The sequence below is a fragment of the Typopeltis vanoorti genome, chromosome 17 (genome assembly GCF_054136105.1).
Source record: "Typopeltis vanoorti isolate ZY-2024b chromosome 17, IOZ_Tvanoo_1.0, whole genome shotgun sequence".
NCBI lineage: Eukaryota > Metazoa > Arthropoda > Arachnida > Uropygi > Thelyphonidae > Typopeltis > Typopeltis vanoorti.
The window spans coordinates 68,141,930-68,166,001 of NC_143565.1; the positions used below are offsets into that span (position 1 = coordinate 68,141,930).

A 24,072-nucleotide genomic window follows, 5' to 3' on the forward strand; every position below is an offset into this window, starting at 1 on the left:
CTTCTACTTGCCACATATCAAAAAAAATACTCCCTAGGATTTTTTTTAGCATAATTTTCTAACTGCTGCTCATACTGCACTTTCTCTACCCTTACGAAGCAAGTCATCTTCCTTGCTTGTTCTTAGTACTTCTTATGTAACTGATTATTGCCACTCATCTTGTGCCACAATGCGTTTTTCTTCCAGATTGCATATTTCACCTCTTCAGTCATCCATTTTACACCTACTTAATATAATCTCCTGACCTTTGGAATATACTCAATCATTACATCTGCCAGATAATTTCTGAATAGAAACCAAGAAGCATCAATTTCTCTCCTATGCAATTCCTCCTTCCATGATATTGCTGCAATCTGCCTCCTGAGTTTGCCATAATCACCTGGCTTATAGTTCCACATATAACTCTTTCTCACAAAAGTCCTGATATTACTGCCCATCACCAATTACTTTATGGTCACTTTCACCAACTGGAGGAAGAACCAATCAAATCCAAGATCCTTGATCCATATGTGGCCTCTGTCACATACTGCTTAAAAGTAGTTATCCCTTAAAAACTCAAGAAATTCATTCTCTTTGGTTCCTGACGCCATCTCTGTTACCATAATTGAAATCGCACATAATGATTACCCTTTTTTATTAGCCAGACCAATTTGTGTAAACATTTTCTTCTCCCTGCCATCCACATTATCAGGTCTATAGCAACACCCTACTAAACATTGCATCCCATCCACTTCACACCATACTGCTTCAAAACCACTATCATTATTTGCTCCTTGCATCTCCAACCCTAGATCAGCACAACTCCTCTGCCATCATCAATAACACTCCTCCTCCCTTTTTTCTTTATCTGTCTTTACAAAAGACTAAGTATCCCTCTATCTCTATTCCTCTAAGAATCTATCCTTGTTCAACCATGTCTCACTTATACCAACAATTTTTTAGATGAATGCACTCTATCAATGCTATAGTTTCATTCCCCTTGTTTCAAATACTTCTAGTATTTGTAAACATACACACTACTTCATTTTTATTTCTAAAACAAGTCCCACTAACCCAACTTCTCAGGCATGACTCCTCTACACTCTCCACTGTATATCATCACACTCCTCCCCAGATATAAATGTTACCCTCACATCCATGAATGTCTTAATCCTTTCTCGTGCACTCATACATCTGCTCTTTAAGCCATCATCTACACTTTTCATGCAATGTTCCACCTATCCACCCTGACTTCCCCCATTTCCCTGTTCACTCTGTGTTCCTTCCTTCTTATTCTCTTCATTCATGCCACTCTCCTCTTTATTCACAAAATATTGCATACCTTACCTGCTTGCCATATACTGTGTGTGTATGTGCACACAGGTGCCATATATGCCAGCATTCAAGGTGATGAGTATATAAAACAAATCTCCAAAATCTCTTTTCAAAATGTAGACTTTGTACACATTACTTTTACTTTACGACAATTGATAAAATGTTATGTTTACACCATTCTTCAGTTTTATGTATTTTGTGTAATTGATGGGATCACCAATAAGTTTCATTAGAATTTACATGAAAAAGCATGCTCGTCCTACTGGATACATTATTAAATACCGATATTTATGTACAAAATATATTAATATGCTAAGATATCAGTATATTAACATGGCAAAAGATTATTAGAACACATTACCTGCATCTAACATAACATTGATACACAGTACATTACTGCAGGAGCTAGGCATTCACTTGATGATCCTTTCCATTGGTGAATTCTGAGGTTTGACTTTATATTGCGAGTATAAGATGACTATCAGTTTCAGTAATTTTTTTCTTAACTTCAGTTATTGTCTTATATGCCTTAGGTGGAAGATAAATTTCAACACCTAGTGTGAGACCACCACCGTACTTATTGGAGGCCTGAAGTGGCTTGAAAAATTCCATGTTTGGTTTGTAGGACAGGGTTTCAAGACTATATAAAAAATAAATAAAAATGAAAAAATATATACAATTAATAAAAGTAGAAAAAAATAATTATAGCCCATCTATCGTATTCTATGGTATAAATGTACTGTAGGTTTACAGAAAAATCCCTTGTGGGTTGGAGGGGCATTAAAAAAAGTCAATTTTTTTTTTTTTTTAATAAAGCAACTCTTTATTTTTTTTGTATGTATAAAAACATCCAAATAATATCCTCTACCTGTGTTCAAACAAACATTCAGAAAACTGGCCTCATTCTCAATCCAATGATGGATTCATCCAAAGAAACTCTGGTCCTTTCTAATTGAAACTGTCCTTCTTTCTACCTGCCTCCCTATTACAAACAGTTTCTATCCTAAACCTTCTCTTCCTAGTTAAAAAGTTGCTTTCTTTATTTTGAATTCTCCCAAAAAACAAGTAGTTCCTAGGACAATGACTCCTAAATCTTATCTTTTATATCACTGCAAATTAAAGATCTAATCAATGATAAAAGAAAAACAATGAAAAAATGCACGCACGCACACACACACACAAATATGTGTGTGTGTTAACAAAATAATTTGGTGTGCAACAAATGGATGTTACACACACACACACACACACACACACACACACACACACACACACATTTGTGTGTGTGTGTGTGTGTGTGTGTGTGTGTAACATCCATTTCTTGCACACCAAATTATTTTGTTAACACACACACATATTTGTGTGTGTGTGTGCGTGCGTGCATTTTTTCATTGTTTTTCTTTTATCATTGATTAGATCTTTAATTTGCAGTGATATAAAAGATAAGATTTAGGAGTCATTGTCCTAGGAACTACTTGTTTTTTGGGAGAATTCAAAATAAAGAAAGCAACTTTTTAACTAGGAAGAGAAGGTTTAGGATAGAAACTGTTTGTAATAGGGAGGCAGGTAGAAAGAAGGACAGTTTCAATTAGAAAGGACCAGAGTTTCTTTGGATGAATCCATCATTGGATTGAGAATGAGGCCAGTTTTCTGAATGTTTGTTTGAACACAGGTAGAGGATATTATTTGGATGTTTTTATACATACAAAAAAAATAAAGAGTTGCTTTATTAAAAAAAAAAAAAAATTGACTTTTTTTAATGCCCCTCCAACCCACAAGGGATTTTTCTGTAAACCTACAGTACATTTATACCATAGAATACGATAGATGGGCTATAATTATTTTTTTCTACTTTTATTAAAATTTTCTAATTTTAAAACACACACACACACACACACACACATTTGTGTGTGTGTGTGTGTGTGTGTGTGTGTGTGTGTGTAACATCCATTTCTTGCACACCAAATTATTTTGTTAACAAGTGTTTGACTAATTATTTCAAACAAGTTCACTTATATGAAAGTGAAAGGTCAATATTAAAGTTTAGTATACTTCTACAAATATAAAGTGATACAATACACATGCACTACTTCAAACGCTGCTAGAAAAAAAATGATGTGCTACAAAGAACTATGGAAAGGACTCTGCAGTTCCATACAACCAATGCTATTTTAAATTCACTACATTGGTGACAAATACATTGGACAAGGGGGGGGGTTGCATATATAGTAATATAATTAGATTTTGTGAATGCTTTCAATAGATTGCCACATGACAAACTAATAGTTAAATTAGTTTGTCATGAACCAATGGGGTTGATAGTAGATTAGTGCATTGGATTGGAGATTGGCTTGCTGATAAGTATCAAACAGGTTGTGTATGGGGGATTGATGCCCAGAAGAGAAAAGTCACTAGTCACATGCTCCAGGGGTCTGTTTTGGGGCCATTGCTCTTTAATTTATGTAAATGACATTGGAAAGGGCTTAAATGTTGATATATAGTTCTTTGCAGATGATGCAAAGTTGAGAAAAGTTATGAGAAGTAGAGCAGATGTTGTAGCTTTGCAAGAGACCTAAATAGACTGGCTGAATAGGCAGAAATGTATGTCGAAATGTCAGTTTAATGTTGCAAATTGTAAGGCTTTAAACTTTGGGAAGCAAAGATGGAATGCAGAGTATAGGATTGGTAGAGATATTTTGGAGGAAGTGGAGGAGATGAAGGACTTGGGGGTTGTGTTGGATATGGACTTCCGTGCACGTTTTGCTAAAGTTGTGAGGACGACAACTCAGATTATGGGAATAATGGAGAACACTGACATGCAGAAGTAAAGATGTTTTGATTCTGTTGTACAAAACTTTGATCATGCCACATATGGATTATTGTGCACAGATTTGATCGCTAGGATTTCAAAAGGATGATGAGACGTTAGAGAGAGAGAGTTCAGAGACAATTGACTAATTTGGTTTCTGTTCTCTGGAATGTGGAACATATGGATAGATTGGGAGAATGCAAATTACAAAGTCTAGTGGATAGAAGGAAGAGGGGAGACATGGTTAAGATGTGTAAGTTAGTAAGGGATAATTACTAGATTAGCATGGATGAGATTTTCGTAGAATATCTGGAGACGGAGAACGAGAAGCTATCCCTGGAAGCTGTATAAGGTAGGTGTGAGCAAAGAAGTGAAGGAGCAGATTTTTTGCATGAAGAGTGGTAGGTGATTGGAATTCATTACTGTGAGTGAATGATGAATGCATTTAAGACAAGGTATGATGAGCTTTGCATGTGAAAGTAGGACCTCCCACAATATGTCGCTCGACTTCATGGAGGTCTGTTAATAATAATATATATACAGTTGACTTTTACTGTGATAATCTTGTCAGAACCACAGTTCACTAAAGCAAAGCTAAGTTTGTGACTGTGAATTTCTTTTAGCATAGCATTATATTTGTGTAGCTTTTTTGTTTGGGGTGTTTCACTAGTTTGCTATAGTGAGCAAGTTTGTTATAGTAGTATTTAATGTAGTGAGAATCAACTGTAAACAGCATTTTTTTTTTCATTCTTAAAAAAATTTCATTTGCCATCACTTGACATAACCTTGCTAAAAATATCAATTTGTATTCTTTTTAAAATATTTTGTTAATTTTTGGAAGTTCATCATCTCCATCTAGCATTATGCTATACTTCACATAATTTAATACAACACTGCATAAAAGTAAACTCATATTACTATTTTTTTTTAAAAAACAACTATATAAAAAATATTTATTTTTGTAACAATAAAACTATAATGAAATCACAGCCAATACGTTTTACTATCCACCTATTATTATATGATGCCTCAGTTAGTTTCTAGACTCTCTGATTTACGCCTCACTGTTTATACTACTGAGTTCACTACCTACACAAAATACGCTTTATCAAGGTTACTATATGAAAAAGTAATATAAAATGCAAAGACATTAATTGATGATACTTTGCTTTCTAGTAATTATTTGTTTAATAATTGATGTCTGAAGTAGTACAGCATCTGGTGAGTGATTGACTCCTGATTCTTATTAAAGTTCCATGTGAATGAATAACTTCGCTGGATTTCTTAAAATGACATGCAATTTTTTTCTTCCAAGTATTATAGTAGTGCTACTGTAAATTAAAGATTCCAAGAAATTGTATTCTTGGTTTAATCCTTTATCCAGGTGTAAGCAAACAAAGTCTGTGCTTGAAGTCACTTCACGACTGGGCTATTTGTATATAGAGACTAATGACTTCACATCCGTATCCCACAATGCAATGCACAAATCTTATGGATATGTGTATAATGCTATGCATTATAGGAAGGGCCACTCCCCAGACCAGTTTTGACCTTTATTGATGTTTCATCAGTGTGAGCCAGACCCAGAAGTGATACCAAGGTTGAAATAATGCACAAATCAGAATTAATACAGTGTGTTGCATTATGGGATACTAAAGCAATTGATCTGAAGGTCATTAGCCTCTATATACTAGTGGCCCAGTCTTGAAGTGACTTAATGTGCAAACTTTGTTTGCTTAGATTAGATTAGATTGTTTGGATTAGATAAATTTATAGTATTACCAAGTGAAAAAACTTTCACCATCTATCTCTAATCCAGAGTATTTTAGTAATAAGGTGTGACACCTTTTGACTACTTGTATACAGAAATATGACTTCTGCATTACTTCAAGCTTGGTTTCATTTCTGGGTCTGACTCCTGCTGATGTGTTTTGTGCTGAAGTGGTTGCTTTCCCTGAGATATGAATGGCTTTGCTCAGTGGTGGGGGATGAGCCTGCCATTGGGCAGGGCTATTGAGGGTTATTCTCAGTAGCAGAGTGAGCCTGTCACTGAGTGGAACTACTACTGAGTTAAATGATCCTTTGGAACGCTCATTGATCACACGTCTCCAAAAACTTGTGTGATCTGAGGAATCACACAAGTTTTTGGAAGAGTATTCCTGCCCTTAGATATACATCAATAAAGGTTGAAAACAGTCTGGTGAGTGGTCCTTCCCATAATGCATAGCATTATACATGTCTGTAAGGATATGTACATTGCATTATTTGATACTAAGGTGATTGATGTGGGCAGTCCAATCGTGAGGTGACTTCATGCACAAACTTTGTTTCTTTACACTTGGATAAAGGATGAAACCAAGGATATAATTTCTTGGTATCTTGGCAGATGTAGTTGAATCTTACTTCTTGCTACTTTTATGAGTAACATCTCAATCATTCTCATCTTCCCTAATCTCCTAATTTTGGACATTCCAATATTCCTGCTTAGTTAGTACTAACTAAGCAGGAATAGCAAATTTTATAAACACGTGGATACTTCTTGTAAAATTAGATAACTTTAAGACTATTTCTCAAATGGTGTGCTGTGAGAGAGCCAGAGATATGCCACCAAATTTTGATTGTCCAAGATTCCTCCATGAGTAAAGAAGATCTATTCCTCCAAGCAGGCTTACATATCATATTGAAAACATTGCATTTGCATAATACAATTTAAAATCTCTCTCAAATTTTTTATTTTTGATGTCTTACTATAAAATTATAAGTTTTGCAATAGAATTTGAATGCAGTCAATGTAAGGTAAACTGTAAAATACTATAAATCTATGTTTAATTACATGAGAGTCCAACATTAAGAACATAGATCTGCTGCAACAGAAATTTGCATTGCCAAGTGTACCAATCTGAAAATGTTTGAGAACTGCTGGTTTAAGAAATTTCATGAGACTGCATAGAATTTTTGAGCTCGCTTATAAGCGATTGTGATATCTAGGTCTTTGGAGAGTGAAGTAGTCCAAATAGAAATTGCATTATGGTGAACGGAGGTAGAGTCTTCATATGTTATGTCTGTATTTGAATATGGTAGGCTCTTTGCATACAATAGTTCATAAACTGTTGTATACAGTCAATGTTTAACTCTTCCTTCTTTTTGTTTTTTTTTTTCATATCTCTTATGATGCAAAATCTTCTGTTTATCATATTATTAATGATTTCAAATTTTGTATAAGTTGCAGTAGAGATTTAGCATAATGGTAATTGTCTATGTTATTGTTACATAACACCTCTAGGGAGTCCAAAGACTCATCAAGGGAGGGTACCTACTCTACAACTCTCCAACTCCACCAACCACAACTACCTTCATCTACACCAACGCTATCTACCGCTGACCACTACCATTAGTACTTTCACAGACATTCACAAACGTCCATACCCATGGCGGGATTCGAACTTGCAGCCTTTTGGTTGGAGAGCGGATATAATAACCACTCGGCCAACCAGGCCTGCATCACATTTAATATTTTAGTCAAATGGTCTATGCTTTTAAGATTAGAAAAATGAGCAGAAGTAAGACATTGCAGGTGAAGAGTGCCATTGCATGGATTTCTACATTTTTTTTTTTAATAACAAGGCAGCTGTTAGTTTTAAAAAAAGTTCTTTTTAAGGAGGCTATAATGGTAAGCAAATATCATAGAACATCTGGTAAATTGTTTGGAATAAGGCAGTATTCAGTGTTCATCTCTAGGATTTTAAAAAAGTGCAGTTATTGAAGTATTCAGTCATTAAAAAAAAAAATTAATGCTCAGTAACATATGTTAACTATGAAACAGTAACACTACATAAAATGTAAATATCATACCAAACAATGAAACAGTTTTTTAAATATTGAGGAAAATATAGAGTATTGCATTCCTATCCACCCACTCTTGGATTTTGGGTTTAATACTTTAATAACTATTCCTGATATATTAACTGGTCTGTAGTTTGCTGCCTCTCTCTTGGAGCCACCGTTACACAATAGAACCATTGTGCCCTCTTTCCACTCCCATGGAACCCTGCCAGAGCTCAGACATAGATTGAACAAATTAATCAGAGGAAATGACAATTCTTTTGCACATTCACTTAGTATTCACACTGATATTTTTCAATATGCTGAACACCTCCTGTACATCTACCTCAATTCTGATATACATCTCTGCCAATTCAACAACTGCAAAATCTCCACCTGGAAACTACATCATTCTGCAGATCGCCTGATCTATAGCAGAAACCAACAATGTACTTTCCTATTGGTCTGTATCTCATATCAGATAGCCTCAAATGAACCATCTCTTTCAGACCTAAAATCCTCCTTAACTTCTAATTTTGTTGGTTGTATTTCTTCTGCTATCCCAGGAGGCCTGGATAATAATAATAATAATATTGAGTCTTCTTTAGGCTGTTGTTCCACTGCTATTTATATGATGGTGCTGTGTGCAGTTCTTTCTTTTCATAAGCTGCCATATGCTTTAATTATGTTTAGTACTTAGAGTTTTTCTATATAGTTCCTGATAAAGTTAGCCATAGCTAGACTAATGGCTATTGACATAGCACAGATGAAAAAAAAATAAAGTTTGCTTAAAAATAGAAATCAATTCTGCATTATTTTATTATGGAAAGCTGCCAAAACATATTTGTAGTGGCATATATTTGCTAAAGAATATTGTTGTGAATTCATCCTCATAAACAATCAGTGATACAGTAATCTACTGTTTATCTGAACTTCAAAACAGCAACCCTTCAATTAACTGACCCTAGCGTTTCAACTGACTTCTGGTACTTCCCCATGTAATTATAATTCAATTATCCAACACTTGAACTATCAGAACATCAAAGTTCATTCCTAATGTGGTTAAATAAATGGTAGATTACTGTCTGCATGCGTGTATGTGTACATGCACACATACGTAAAAGTAAATGTGTTATCCAAAAATCTTTTTTGTGATGTAAAACAATAAAATCTTCTGCAGTTTTTTTTTAGTAAGTTGATAAAGAAATAATGTCAATGTTCATTTCCTGTTTATAGGCATTCAATATCAACAGTGGTATTTCTAAAGATTCATCAGCATATATTGTTCCTAATTATTATATCATATGCAATAACACTCAAGAAACTATACGATTTGGTCAAGTAAGTAACTTTACTTCACTACTAATTATATTTTTCCTGTGTAAATTAAAAATTCAAAAAAAAAAAAAAAGCTCTATATTTCATATTAGTACATTTCTTAAATACTCCTATATAAATGTCAAACTTTTTTTTTACATATTTATAATTTAAATCAGTGGTTGAATTAAACATCTGAAGAATGAATCCTTTTTGATCCTCGGACAATTATTCTGAAGTGGAATGAAATTATTTTTTGTAAATATGTTTCTCTCTGACCGAGAGAAAAAGTGAATGGGTAAGAAACTGGAAATAAGGAGAAGGTATTGTATGGAGATTCGATGACAAGAAATATGCTTAATGAGAAAGCGATGAAAGCATGTTTCCCTCCCAAGTGCAAAGATAAGAATGTTAGTGAAGCAGTTAGTTTGCAGAAGGAGAAGTGAAAGAGATGATATGGCAGGAACAAATTATTTGAAAGGGGGGGAAATATACACAGAGAGAAGATATGAATAAGTTGTTGAAAGAAGGAGGGTGGGAAATATATATATATATATATATATATATTAAAATCCATGACAAAACACACACACACACACTGCTTATTTGTTAATGTTTCATGTACCAGTGCAAGAAATGGTAGTCATATGGAAAGCAGAAAAATGAAGCGATGAATATTAACGATGTAAGGAAATACAATGACAGCATTCTGGTGAATGATATTGTGTCAAATGAGAGCATGAAACAAGCGGCTAAAATTAATGTGGGTGGGGAAGTGAGGAGAGATATGCCTTTCTTAGGTTATATGCTTCAGAGGACAAAACAGGAACCAGAGCGACTGGAGAAACAATTCTCATGTAGTACAGCACATAGAAAATAAAAGAAAAATTGAATTCAGAAAGTATGAAAGTGTGAGAAACTGGAAATAAGGAAAAGGTATTGTATGGAGATTCAATAAGAGATATACTTAATGTGAAAGTGACGAAAGCATGTTTCTCAGGTACAAAGATAAAGGATGTTAGTGAAGCAGTTAGTTTGCCAAGGAAGAACTGAAAGAGATGGCAGGAATAAGTGAATTGAAAGGGATGAAATATGCAAAGAGAGAAAATATGAAAGAGTTGTTGAAAGAAGTGAAAATGAAGAGTAAGGAAGTAAAGATTGTTAGAATAGGACAGAATTGAGAATAAAGGCCATGATTGCTAATAAGTCAATAAGAAGATACTGAGGGAAGAATTGGTGTGCAGTTTATAGATGTATGGAGGGAATTCAATGGACAAAAGGACTTACATATGCCTGACACTACATTGAAATAGTTTTGGAATTAGATGTTTGGAGAAAGTGTTGTTGATAGTGAGAGTTTGGAAGTGCAAAACCAGGAAAACTAGAAATATTAAGGGGGATGCAATCAAGCATGTGTCTGGTGACCTCTGTGTAAATGAGAGTGTTTACAGAAATGATTATGAAATGCTCAGTGTGATTTCCGAGGTGTCTGATTCGAATGGGTTGGTAATGACATTTCACAAGGATTATTGTGGATACAAGGGGATATTGAAATACAAACATTAAGCATCAGTGAGATCTGGTTGTTGGAAAATGATATAGTTACAGAGATAGAATGTAAAGGGTATTATATTATATTATATTAGAATTACTGAGTGAGAACTTTGCAAGAGTATACATCCAGTTGGTGACATTGAAAGAATGAAGGAACCATTAGTTTATACGGGAAGTGTGGTGAATGAAGTGGAGGTGAATAGTAGATTACAAAACCTTAATGTGACTACATCTGTGAAATTGGATGGTATACCAGCACGGGTCTTACTTGAAGTGGCTAGAGAATTGTCAGTGCCCTTGACCATATTGTTCAATCTGAGTCTCGGATGCAAATTACCGACCGATCATCATATCAGGAGTCATCATTGTCAAGGTCTTGAGAACATAGCCAAGAGAAAAATACAAAAACGGATTGATGAAAATGAGATACTGTATGGGGGACAGCATGGTTTTGTGAAGGGTAGGTCATGCCTCAGTAACTTGCTCAAGTTTTATAACACAGCGACAGCTGAACTGGATAGGGGTAATGGGTTTACAGTGATACTGCTGGACGTAGCTAAGGCCTTTGACAGGATATCACATGGAATTCTAATCTGTAAACTACAACATATGGGGATGGATATAGGTTTGGTGAGATGGATAGGTGGGTGATTGATGGAGAGATATCAGAGAGTAGTTTATTCAGGAGTAGAGTCCAAAAGACAGCCTGAGACTAGTGTCATGCCGCAAGGTTCTGTTCTTGGACCACTACTATTTAATTTGTTCATTAACGATATAGGAAAGGATCTGAGAGGAACAGTTCATTTGTTTGCTGATGATGCAAAGTTGGGGGGGGGTAATAGTGAATGCAGATGATGTTAAAATTTTGCACAATGATTTGGATAGATTCGAGGACTGCGCTAAGGAGAATGGATGTCAATTTAATGTGGCAAAATCTAAGGTTATGTATTTTGGGGTGAAAAGATTAACAGCAGTATACCACATTGGTGGAACTGTACTCCAGGAGATTGATGAAGCCAGGGATTTGGGAGTGTTGGTGGATAGGGAGTTGAAGTTTAGGGGGCACATTGCAAAAGTCACTACATCAACTCATCAAATCACTTGGTTGCTGAAGAATACATTGACGAGCAGAGACAAGCAAGTTATTCTTCCTCTGTATCGAGCCTTGATATGACCCCCATCTCGATATGCCCAGATTTGGTCTCCTGGGTTTCTTCTAGATGGGGAGGAGGTGGAGAGGATCCAGAGGCAAGTGACCAAGATGATAGCAGGTTTGTGGAATGAACCTTATGAGAACAGGTTGAAGATTTGTGTGTTGCAGAAATTGGTTGATAGGTGGAAAAGGGGGGGGGGATATGATTGAGACATTCAAATTACTGAAGGGTTTCTATAAGATTAATTCAGAGGATATTTTTGAGAACAGGACTGGTGGTGGGAGGACTAGTGGCCATCCATGGAAGCTGGGCAAGAGTGTGTTTAGTAGGGGTGTTAGAGCTAGATTTTTTTACTTTTAGAGTAGTAAATGAGTGGAATAAGCTGCCAGAGTCTGTTGTGGGTGCTATGACTGTGAATGAGTTCAAGGCAAAGTATGATGGATACTGTGTGAATGTCGAATAGTTGTGATGAACATGATGTTCAGGGCCTCCCTCGATGAGTCTAAGGACTCTTTGGAGTTGCCCGTAGTAGTAATAATAATAATAATAAAGAAAGTGGCCTTTAAACCTGATATTAGAATTGGAGATATCAAACTTAGCTCTTTGCTTTATGCATATTATGCTGTACTTCTAAACAAATCCATTGCAAGTCTCTAGGATCCTTAAACTAAATTGAATAACAGATGTAACAAATTTGGTATAAAAATTAGCAATAAAGAGGCCAAAACTATGAAATAAGCAGGAATATAGCAATCTTCAACTACAGTCTCAATAGAGAATGTACAGAACAAGTAAACTTTTAGGCACAATTTTTAGTGAAGAATGGAAATTAAAATATGGAAATAGATGACAGAATAAGCAAAACTTGTAGGGTGGGCAGCTAGTTGAATAAAATTACATGGAATAAGAGAGAAATTAACTAAAACACTAAACTAGCAGTATACAAGAGAGTGTTAAAAATACTTTTAAGTTATGGATCTGAGAGTTGGATTTGAAATAAAGCACTTGATCATAACTAGAGACCACAGGCATGAGAGGTCCGAGAAAAATTAGGGAAGTAAACCGATAGCATGAATGGCAGAATCATATCAAAAATGAACATATTAGGAAGGAACTTGATATTGTTAGCATTCAAGAATGTGTAAGCAGATCTAATCTAAGGTGGTAGAGTTACTTAAACAGAATAGTAGAATGCCAATTCTTTTTAAGAATGTTTTTCTGTCAAAATGGCAGGATAACATCCAAAAGGTGTTTCATTTAATTTCCCTCCCTCCCAATGAGATCCACCTCACCAAATACTGCTGATTTTCAGTTATACAGTGTCTATTTATATGTTCATAACCACACTTGATGTTTCATGTAAATTTATAGCTTTATATTTTATTTTGCATATTCTTATAATATCCATGTATACAGACCTTAAAAGAATTGGTAACACAGCTCCTATGCATAAAAGAAAGGGTATACTTACTATGAACTATATGTTAAAATAATCCTATGTGCTTGGTATATCAGAGATGACCTTTCATACTGTTCTTTTGAATGCTAAAGAGTAAAAGCAAAGCAAAGAGTACAGAATGCTGAGGTTTCTTCAGTTAAAGGAAAGTACAGAAGCTAATCAAATAGTTGAGTTGCTTAGTGATCATTTTGCAAAAGTGTACCATCTTGGTTGTGATATTGCAGTGCCGAATGTATCATTGACTGATGAGAGTCTAGTAATAGAAGAATTTGGGGTGCTTAGTATATTACAGAACCTTAATGCTAACACTGCCATTGGGTTAGATGGCATATCGGCCCATGTTTTAAGGGAATGCGCAAGAGAATTAACACCTCCTCTAACTTGGCTGTTTAATTTAAGCCTCAGTTCTGGTCAAGTCCCAATTGAGAGTGGAAAAAGGGGAAAATTATTCCACTACATAAGGGAGGGCTTCAGGACTGAGGTAGCAAATTATAGACCAATCAGTATCTGGAGTGGTAGTTAAGGTTCTGGAGAAATTGATAAAAATTAGAATTCAGGACTGGGTGGACAGCAATATGATACTTTATAAGGGGCAACATGGTTTTGTGAAGGATAGATCTTGCCTTAGCAATTTGCTCACTTTCTATAATGAAGTAACAATGGAGTTGGATAAAGGAAATCCTTATTCAATGATCCTGCTGGACTTTGCAAAGGCATTTGAGAAGATTCCACATGGAACTCTGTTGCATAAAATAGAGCAAATGGGTATGAATCCAAGACTAGTGATTTGGATTAGAGGGTGGATAGATATCAAAGAGTGATTTATGGTGGAGCAGAGTCCAGTAGAAGGCAGGTGACTAGTGGTGTCCCTCAGGGCTCAGTGCTTGATCCTCTATTATTTAATTTGTACATCAATGATATTGGAATACTTGCTGATAATGCAAAACTGGGATATATAGAGCAATAGTTAATTCAGATGATTTGGGTATCTTGCAGGATGACTTAAATAGGCTGACTGTTTGGGCTAAACTAAATCACCTTACACTTAATATGACCAAGTGTAAGGTGATGCACTTCAGAAGGATGAGATCACATGCTGTTTATTATATTAATGGAACTGAACGGAATTGCAAGAAGTTGATGAAGCTAGGGACTTGGGAGTTATTGTGGACAGAGAACTTAAGTTTCGAGAGCATATTGCAAAGGTTGCCAAAACTTCACATCAGATTTAATGGTTATTGAAGAACATGCTGACAAGCAGGGATAAGGAAGTGATTGTCCAACTTTATAAGGCATTAATAAGACCTCATTTTGACTATTGTGCACAGATCTGGTCACCTGGATTTCTTGGTGATGTGGAAATGGTGGAGAGGATTCAGAGGTGAGTTACGAAAATTGTTGCAGGCCTGTGGGATGTCTCCTACGAGGATAGATTGAAGGTCTGTGGACTTCAAAAACTAGTTGATAAACGTAGGAGAGGAGATATGATAGAGACATATAAATTATTAAAAGGGTTTTATAGGATTAATACTGATAACTTTTTTAAGACCAGTGCAGGAAGGGAGAGAACAAGGGGGTCATTCTTGGAGATTGTGTAAGAGTGTGGTTAACAAGGGTGTTAGGACTAGATTTTTTTGCTTAGAGAGTTGTATATGGGTGGAATGCATTGCCAGAGGTGGTTATGAATGAGTTTAAGGGTAAGTATGACAATTGTGTGAATAATGGTTAGTATGTCAATGTTGGGTCTTCCATGATGAGTCTTTTGACTCCATGGAGGCACCTTATATATAATAATAATAATAATAATGTGAAAAAACACAAGTGATAAGGTAATACTATTCATTTAAGGCCATATATTTCAACTTGAATATTATAGGCCATCATCAGCGGCAACAATAGTTAATTACAAAGTAGAACCCGAACAATAGATTGATTTGAAAAAGTGAAAGCTGCGTGATATTGTTATCCATAAAACAACACAATTGTATAACTGAGGAAATATTGATAATTCATTAGCTATTTAAAAAAAAAAACGATTGATATATGATTAAAATAGGACTTTTTCATATCTTAGATAGAGAGAGGCAGTCATTCCAGTTTAAGTTCAGAAGGCTTCAATGCTTTCTTTAAACAAGCAATGAAATTTATACCAACATGGATGAAGTAAGCATGATTCAGACCATAAAATGTTGTGGTCTGCATTTATTCCATGCTGTGTCAAGCCAGATTTTTCAGATTTACTGTTGCTAATGTAAGCTTGGTGTTCTTGTATTCTCTTTACAAAAGAGTGTTCAGTTTGTCGAAAGTAAGAATGATGACAGTCACAAGGAACTTGGTAGACATCAGATAGAGCTAGGGAAGACCGTTGTTCATATGAAGAAAAGTAGCCACTAAATTGTATTGCTTAAGAATTCTGGAAATTTGTTCTGAGATGCCAGAAATGTAAGGAATTGGAACTCAACATACTGTTTCCTTTTGTTATTTAAGCTAGGATTATAGGAGTTAAAAAACTGTTGCACTGTCCTTTCTGAGAAGCCATTGAGTTTCATATATTGTTCGATGTTTAAGAGTTTTTGCTATAATTGTTGCATTATTTATCCCTTGTGTTTTTTGTGTTAATTGAAGAAACCTCTCATGGCACAGGTATCTCTTAAACAACAGAATGCTGAGGCATTCTGAAGTAAAACTTACATAAAGGAGTGGTACAGTGGAGATTATAGTACATCAGCTGGCAACATAGATGAGGATCTTATAGTGAAAATATCCCTGTATGTTTAGTTCTCATGAGAAAAAAAGCCTAATGATCCTAAACCAAGAGCCTCTGATCTCCAGATAACTATTAACAGAAAGTGATAAAATAGTGGATAGTGTACTTAACACGTTCGCTGCCACGCTACTCAGTCATAGTTTGTTCCCGCATGCCAAGCGCTTTTCGCATCTTCAAAGTCACTACGAGTAATCTCGTAGCCGGCTTATCAGATCGAATTTTGTTTCATACGCCAACTACGAGTAATCTCGTATCACTTCCATCTATATATTACATGTGCTGATGCCAGTGTTTGTTGCGTCTAGTTCATTTTTAGTTTCTAGTCTCTAAGAACCTTCAATTTCGCCATGACCAGTAAAAGAAAACTTACTGATATAGAAGTAGAAGCATATGCTAATATGAGCGATGATGAATTTCATGAAATATTTGGTTCCGATTCCGAAAATGATCCTACAGACGACTCTAACGGTGACTCCGACGATGAAGAAACTTTTGAAGATGAAGTTAGCAACCAGCCAAATACATCAACATCAACTTATTGGGAAAATTCAGAAGAAGAGCCCCCACAATTTGACTTTGTTGAAACTGCAGGTTTTAAAATTGACACTGGAAATTTCAGTGTCAATTTTCAGTATCAAAAGGTTAGTTGAACTTTTCTTTTCTGGAGATTTTCTCACAATTTTAGTAGAACAAACCAATTTATATGCTTTACAAAATATTGAGGAAAGCCGAGCGCAGTTCAAAAAAAGTCGAAGAATTTCTAACTGGAAAGCAACAGACATACCTGAAATGAAATTATTTCTTGGACTTTTACTTCATATGGATCCTTGTAATTTACCGTCTATTGAGCATTATTGAAGTACAAATCAACTTTACAATTTGCCATTTTGGTGCTCTAAAATGAGCCGAAATCGATTTCAAATTTTATTGCGTCATTTGCATTTCACAGATAATTCCCAAGCATAGTGTAATGCGAAATTGCTACACACCAGACAGAAACTTATGTATTGATGAGTCAATGGTGTTGTGGCGCGGTAGACTGGCATTTCGGCAATGCTTAAAAAAAAACATAAATATGGCATGAAATTCTATGAACTGTGCAAATCAAATGGATTGGTGAATAAAAATAAAAATTTATACAGGAAAATCTGAATCGTCTTTAGCGAAAATGTGTCACACATATGATGTTGTATTCCACTTGATGGAAGAATATTTAGACAGGGGTTATGTATTGCATATGGACAATTTTTATAATTCTGTAGCTCTAACAGAATCGCTTACCAACAGAAAAACTTATGTGTGTGGAATGCTGAGAAATATTAGGAAAACAATCCACCAGATGTTATTCAAAAGAAACTAAAGAAAGGGGAATTTGTCTGGCAAAGAAGAGGTCCTGTTGTAGTCAGCAAATGGAAGGATAAGAGGGAAATCCTTTCCATTTCAAATATGCACAAATTTGAAATGGTTGAAGTGCAAAATCGGAATGGTTAAAACCTAATATCGTTAGGGATTATAATTTGGGTATGTCAGGCACCGATCTTTCTGATCAAATGCTTTCATACTATTCCACCTTGTGAAAGACAATTAGATGGCCAAAGAAATTGGCAATACGCATTTTTGAGGTATACATTCAAAATGCACATAAATTTTATAACATGATTACTGGAAATGCAATGTCTGCATTAAAATTTAGAGATCAATTTATCTCAATTTTTGTTGGGATGGATGAACTTACAGCATCAGAGAATATCAGGAGGAATTGGGATTTTCATTATTTGGAAATTTTACCGCCAACAGAAAAAAATAATCACCCAACAAAGCCATGCCGTGTCTGTACAAGAAACAAACGTAGACGCGAAACACATTATTGTTGTCCTGTTTGCAGGAAAAACCATCATTGTGCGTGGAAAATTGTTTTAAAATGTACCATTCTTAATATGAATAAATTTTTTTTTATTTTTTTATTTCATTGATTGGTTTTTATTTTTATTGATTTAACTAGTTTAAAATTGATTTACAAATTACATGTTATACTACGGATTAACTCACGCTTGGCATATGAGGTTGGTAATCGACATACGAGTATACTCGTAGTTGGCTTGTGAAGCTCATATACGAACTACGAGTATACTCGTAGTTGGCATCTGAGGCACATACACAATATACTATATTTTAGTTGAAATTATTTCTCTTCTACCAAGCCCCCAGACATGCTCTCAGCTTTATTCAGAATCCAAGGGTCCAAATTAAGGTAATTATACAAAAGGATAACTCGTGTTTGGCATAGGAAGTCGGTAAATCGACATACGAGTATACTCATAGTTGGCTTGTGAAGCTCATATACGAACTACGAGTATACTCGTAGTTGGCAGCAAACATGTTAATATTTCTACCTTTCCTTCATTTTCCATAAATCAAAAATTTAAATATCCTTTTATACATGCTTTTTCATAGGTTTATATTTCTTGAGTGCAAAAACATGTACATTTGTATATCTTGGTATTTCTTATGGTGTGTCGTGCTAAATGGGTTTCTATTGAATAATTATCCCTTTGTACAATGAGGTCCCCCCCATATATAAAATGTTAATATTGCTGTTATCAATATTGTAATATTGCTATTTAAGAATTAATTTAATAATATATTGTCTGAATTTCTGATTTAGGTAAACACAGATGAAAGCATAGTTTTGGGTAGCCGCAAAATGTATGCATACAGTTGGAGGTCTTATAGATCACAACAGGTAAGAAAGGAATGGTAGTAATATGGAATCTATCGATACACATACACACACACACCAAAAGCCATTTATAGCTGCACTGATACATACTCTAGAAGGTGCTTGCTAGAAGTTTTTTTTTGCATACTGGCTGTAAAATAATAAGAGATTTTTATCCCCTTAATTTAATTAACTTTGCCAGAAAATATAGCCATTTGGCTTTTCATCGTATATATTGTATAATTACCCAAATGGTGAAATAATCACCCTTGGAGACTATGCCATTCATAATTCAAACTGGTTACCATTTCTTACCTTTACAGATTAAGCTGGAAGGGATGCTGAACCGTACCTAACAGAAGTTGTTTACACCTACATACTTGAATACCAGATAATCCTCATCACTTGCTTAACATCCTGAACATTTTCAAAACTAGCTTTCCCTCTAAATACATAATTGATGGTGGCATTCCTCTTGGCAGCTCTGACCATTACCTCATTCATATTTATTTTTCTATAGGTCAATCTCATTCTAACTAATCTGGCTTATTTATTCTATGCATTCTTATATTATCAATCGGGATCACATTTGGAATTTCTGTTGTTCTTTTTCATAAGCTGATTATATTTTCTTCTCTCCTGATCCAAGTACTTCAACCAATCATATAAATTATTCTTGCTGGAATGTTCCAAAGTAGTCTAAGACAAAAAATTCAACACACATGCAGTGGCTTAAATTAAAAATTCTAACTTGTAACTCAGTTACACTACATCCTATAATAAGATTAAAAAAAAATCATCTGGTCTAAAGCAGACTTTGTGAAGGCCAAATGTACTAAGTTTGACTCCTCCTGAAAATGGCAATCACACCTTCTGGTTTCCCACCAAGGCTGTTGAGAAAGCTTTTGCCTTACCATATTCCCCCCCCCCCTCTTTCTCTCTCTTCTGCTATTGTTCTCTTATATCCTGTTGGGACAATGGCAAAATCTCATTTTTAAAAGACAGATCTCTTGGCATCAGTGTTTTCATCTAACTTTTGTTTAGATGACCAAAGCAGATCTCCTCAACTATTCCATGACCTATCCACAGCATGCCTCTACTGATCTACTGTCAGAAAAACATCAGAAAAATACTCAGTAATCTTCACTAAGAAGTCTTCTGGTTCAAATGGTACCCATCCATTTGTGCTAAATGTTGGTGTTCATACAATTAACATCTATCCTGTATCATCTTTGTAACCTGTCATACCTGTCTTGCACCTACCAGTAGTCTAGACTTGCTGGAAAGCAAGCCTTTCCAGCCTATCTCCCTAAAGTAGGAGGTAAAACACAGCCATCAATTGATTGTCCTATTGCTCCCACCTCAATGCTTTCAAAAATAATGGAAAAGGTCCTTAAACAGACAATTTGTTTGCTACTTGGTGTCCACCAATATGGATTCCACCACTCCCACTCTCAATGTTAGTAAATATTATGTACACTTTGGTGTGATAGATATCCAATGTCATATTACATTGGTGGGATTATGCTAGAAGAAAATGATCAGGTTAGAGATCATGGAGTTTTATTAGATAGGAAGTTGAAGCTCAAGCAGCTTATAGTAAAGATCACAAATACAACTCAGAATATAATTGCAATGCTGATACAAACCTTAACACTTAAAGATAAGGAAGTCATTTTGCCTCTTTACAAGGCTTTGATACAACCTCACTTGGACTATTCTGTGCAAGTTTAGTCTTCTGGTTTCTTATGTGATGCAGATCAATGGAGATGGTATAAAGATGATAAGATGTAAAGCATGTAAAGATGATATCAGGACTGTGAAATATAGATTATGAGGAGAGATGGTGAATTTGTGGACTGCAGATGTTAACAGCATAGGAGAAACATGGTGAGACAATAGAGACCCAAATTTTTGGAAGGATCATATAGGATATCAGTAGATTGAAGTTTTCATTTTATGAATAGTGGAGAGAGGATGAGAAGGTATCCATGAAAGTTGAGAATGAATGCAATCAAGAAAGGGGTGATGGGATAAGTTTTTCTCTCATAGAGCAGGGAATATTCTCATAGAATATCCTGACATTTTGATTATATTTGACTTTGTTGTTTTCAAAGCTAGTGCATAGTTTTTTTCAGCAGGGTATTCATTTGTATCCTTCTCCTAAATAGGGGTTACTTTCCATTTCAAACTCCTTCCACACTCTTGTCTAAAGATATCACTGTCAAAAACAACAGAGTCAATAAGATTTTTGTTATTTCTTGTTGTGTTTCCTCCATATAAATCTGATAAGGGAATTCTCTTCAAAAATTCTTGAAACTGGCTTCCATTCAAGACATTTTCATCATATTTAGCATTGAATATTATATCTCTTATAATAAATTTAGTTTAATCCTTTATCCAAGTGTGAGCAAACAAAGTTTGCGCCTGAAAGTATCTTCAGGACTGGGGTAAGGTGGTACAACACCAGGGTGACTCCTTGCAAAGGTGGAGCATGCTACCAACACTCCTATCTCAGTATCTCCCATAATGCAAAACACATCTCCTTGCAGACATGTATAATGTTATGCATTAAGGGAAGGGCCACTACCCAGACTAGTTTTGACCTTTATTGAAGTCTCTTCAGTGGGAGCCAGGCCCAAGGGGAGATACCAGCCAGAAGCATTAGCAAGGTCATCTCTACCTATAGGAGTTGCCAAATGGTGTGTCACCTTTTTAATAAATTACTCTGGATTTATGGGAGATACTGAGATAGGAGTGTTGGTAGCTTGCTTTACCTTTGCAAGGAGTCGCCCTGGTGTTGTACCACCTTACCCCAGTCCTGAAGATACTTTCAGGCGCAAACTTTTTGCTCACACTTGGATAAAGGATTAAACTAAATTTATTATATTCTAACCAAGTGAAAAATAAACTTTCAATATTATATCTCTGTTTTTCTCTGATCCCTAGTGACTGAGTATATAATCTTACTTATGATTTATTTAGGAGGATCACAACTGTTGTGGTCTTCGTGGTCTGATCTTTCTTTCATTTAATTTAATGCCCAATGGCCTACCATGGCCAAGTAACATGGCCTCTTAGAAACCTGATTATCACTATGAAAGGGTGGTTAATTTTAGTGCATTATCTGCTACATCTGTAAATTGTGTCTGTTTTGTGAGATGGAAAAAACTTCTAATTTCCATATGAATCTTAGCTAACACACTTTCATCTGAAAAGTCCTTTATTAGGACTTTTCAGATGAAAAGTCACCGATATTAATTGAGCTATGGAGACTTGCTCCTCTTTCAGTAATGCTAATTAAGTTTGCATGGTACTTTGAAAGTTTTTCTGTTATATTCAGTTCTTTGTGAATGGGAAGTGAATATAACAGAAAAATTGGCAGATTTCCCATTCCTACTGATACTTCTTATGCTGATGGTATGTACTGAAGAAATATTCATACCTATCTTCAATTCTACTGAGATTGAAGTTGTTCCATAGATGACCACTTTTCACTTTCCACTGTTCACTCTAGTTTCTGCAATACAAACAAGGTGACAGTCCAGCCTACATGACTGTGTTTTATAATAATAATGTATGTGTAGTTTCTAGCAATTTGGATATAATTTGGGACTGAGCCAACCAAACTACTAAAAATGGGAAGGTTGCCTTGTTATACTATATCTCTATATCTTTGATGTTTGCATTGGGAAAACCAGGAAGAACACTTGAATAGGTAGACATTTTCCTTTGTTCAGTTTGAAGTGGACACCTAGTAACAAAATGCAACACAGAAAGTACTGGATAGTGAGTCAGATGCTGCCTTCTGTTGGTTATCATACTTCTTATAGGCAATGAGGCGATCTCTTCCTATCTAGCGTTGACCAGCAACTTAATTGATTGAGTTTCAAGTTGTATAGGTTTTTAAATATGTCAAACTACTAAGATATATACTAAGTTCTCTTTTCCACATCAAACAAAAGTAAGTTTTATAAGTACAACACTGAATGTGTCTTGCTTAAACATTTTTGCGAGCAATTTAATTTGATGTGACATATCTAAAAAGCTTCCCCAAGTTTTGTTTGTGATCTTTTTTTTTTTTTTTTTTCTATGCATCATTCCACCATGGTTAGGAAAAGGATGGAAATTAACTCAACATTTTTGGAATTACAGTTGTGGTGTGATATGACGATGAAGCAAATGTTCATCAAGTAGGATTGAATATCGTAGGAAAAGGATTGATTACATACACAGTGTTGATATTACTTACATAAGCATTTGGAAGGAGAAATGAAAAGTAGTTGGTTATCAGCAGCAGAGATACATGTAGGCATATGGAAGAAGTTGCTGCTTCCTTTGTTTAAATCCTGTATAAGAATAGAAGGGAATGGAAATCGCTAAATGAGATCATGAAGATCAATATGGGAGATAACACTAGGTGGGAGACAGATGGAAATTTATGATAAGTCATGATGAGAAGTTGATGGCAACTCCTAGATTGGCCATCCGTTTCTCATTCACATCCATCACTGTCCTGTCTTTAGATAACAGCCACATTGTAGGGTCTTCATATGGTTTCAAATAATTTTCCTACAGGCAAAAAAAGTAAATTTTCAGTTACATTTCTCATCCCGACACTAGCAGCTAGCACTAGTGTCACGATGAGACATAGTGGTTTATTTGAATGGTGTTATGAAAAGTGTTTTATTTTTAATTCTAAATTATATTGTGAGATTTGTATAATAGTGCTTTTGTGCGATAACTAGACTGGATATAATCATTGTACTATCATGCAGTGGTTTAAAGTGTTCGCTTCAGTTGTTATCTTGATTAATGTGGAAGTATAAGTTAACATTACAAAAATGGCAGCAAATAAGCATATGCCAGCAGTGCAGAAGGTCTCAACTCAGATCAAGTTTTTCCCTGGACTTTTTGCAGTGGATAAGATGTGACAATTGTTTTATGTATGCATCCAAAAAGATTTACGGAGTGTTAGATTGAACGATAAAATGGAATTTATCATAGTATGGAAGAAGAAGAAGTGCGATGAAAAGCTAGGATGTTCCAAAAATGAGAATGGAAGTGCTTGCGAGGTAATAATAGAAGGGATGTGGAAGATCATAAACAAGAGTTAATGAAATTGAAGAGTCAGGTTAAATTTATGGAGGAGGAAAG

General features: G+C 35.2%; 1 protein-coding gene across 1 annotated transcript in view; it reads left to right on the forward strand.

Annotated features, from left to right (window-relative positions):
• Vps13B (vacuolar protein sorting 13B) overlaps positions 1-24,072 on the forward strand; it is a 1,316,993-nt gene that overhangs the window by 809,923 nt on the left and 482,998 nt on the right. The window contains exons 32-33 of the mRNA XM_090406926.1: positions 9,182-9,286; positions 18,862-18,939. Of these exons, the coding sequence (XP_090263052.1) occupies positions 9,182-9,286; positions 18,862-18,939 (183 nt within the window). The remainder of the gene's footprint in view (positions 1-9,181; positions 9,287-18,861; positions 18,940-24,072) is intronic.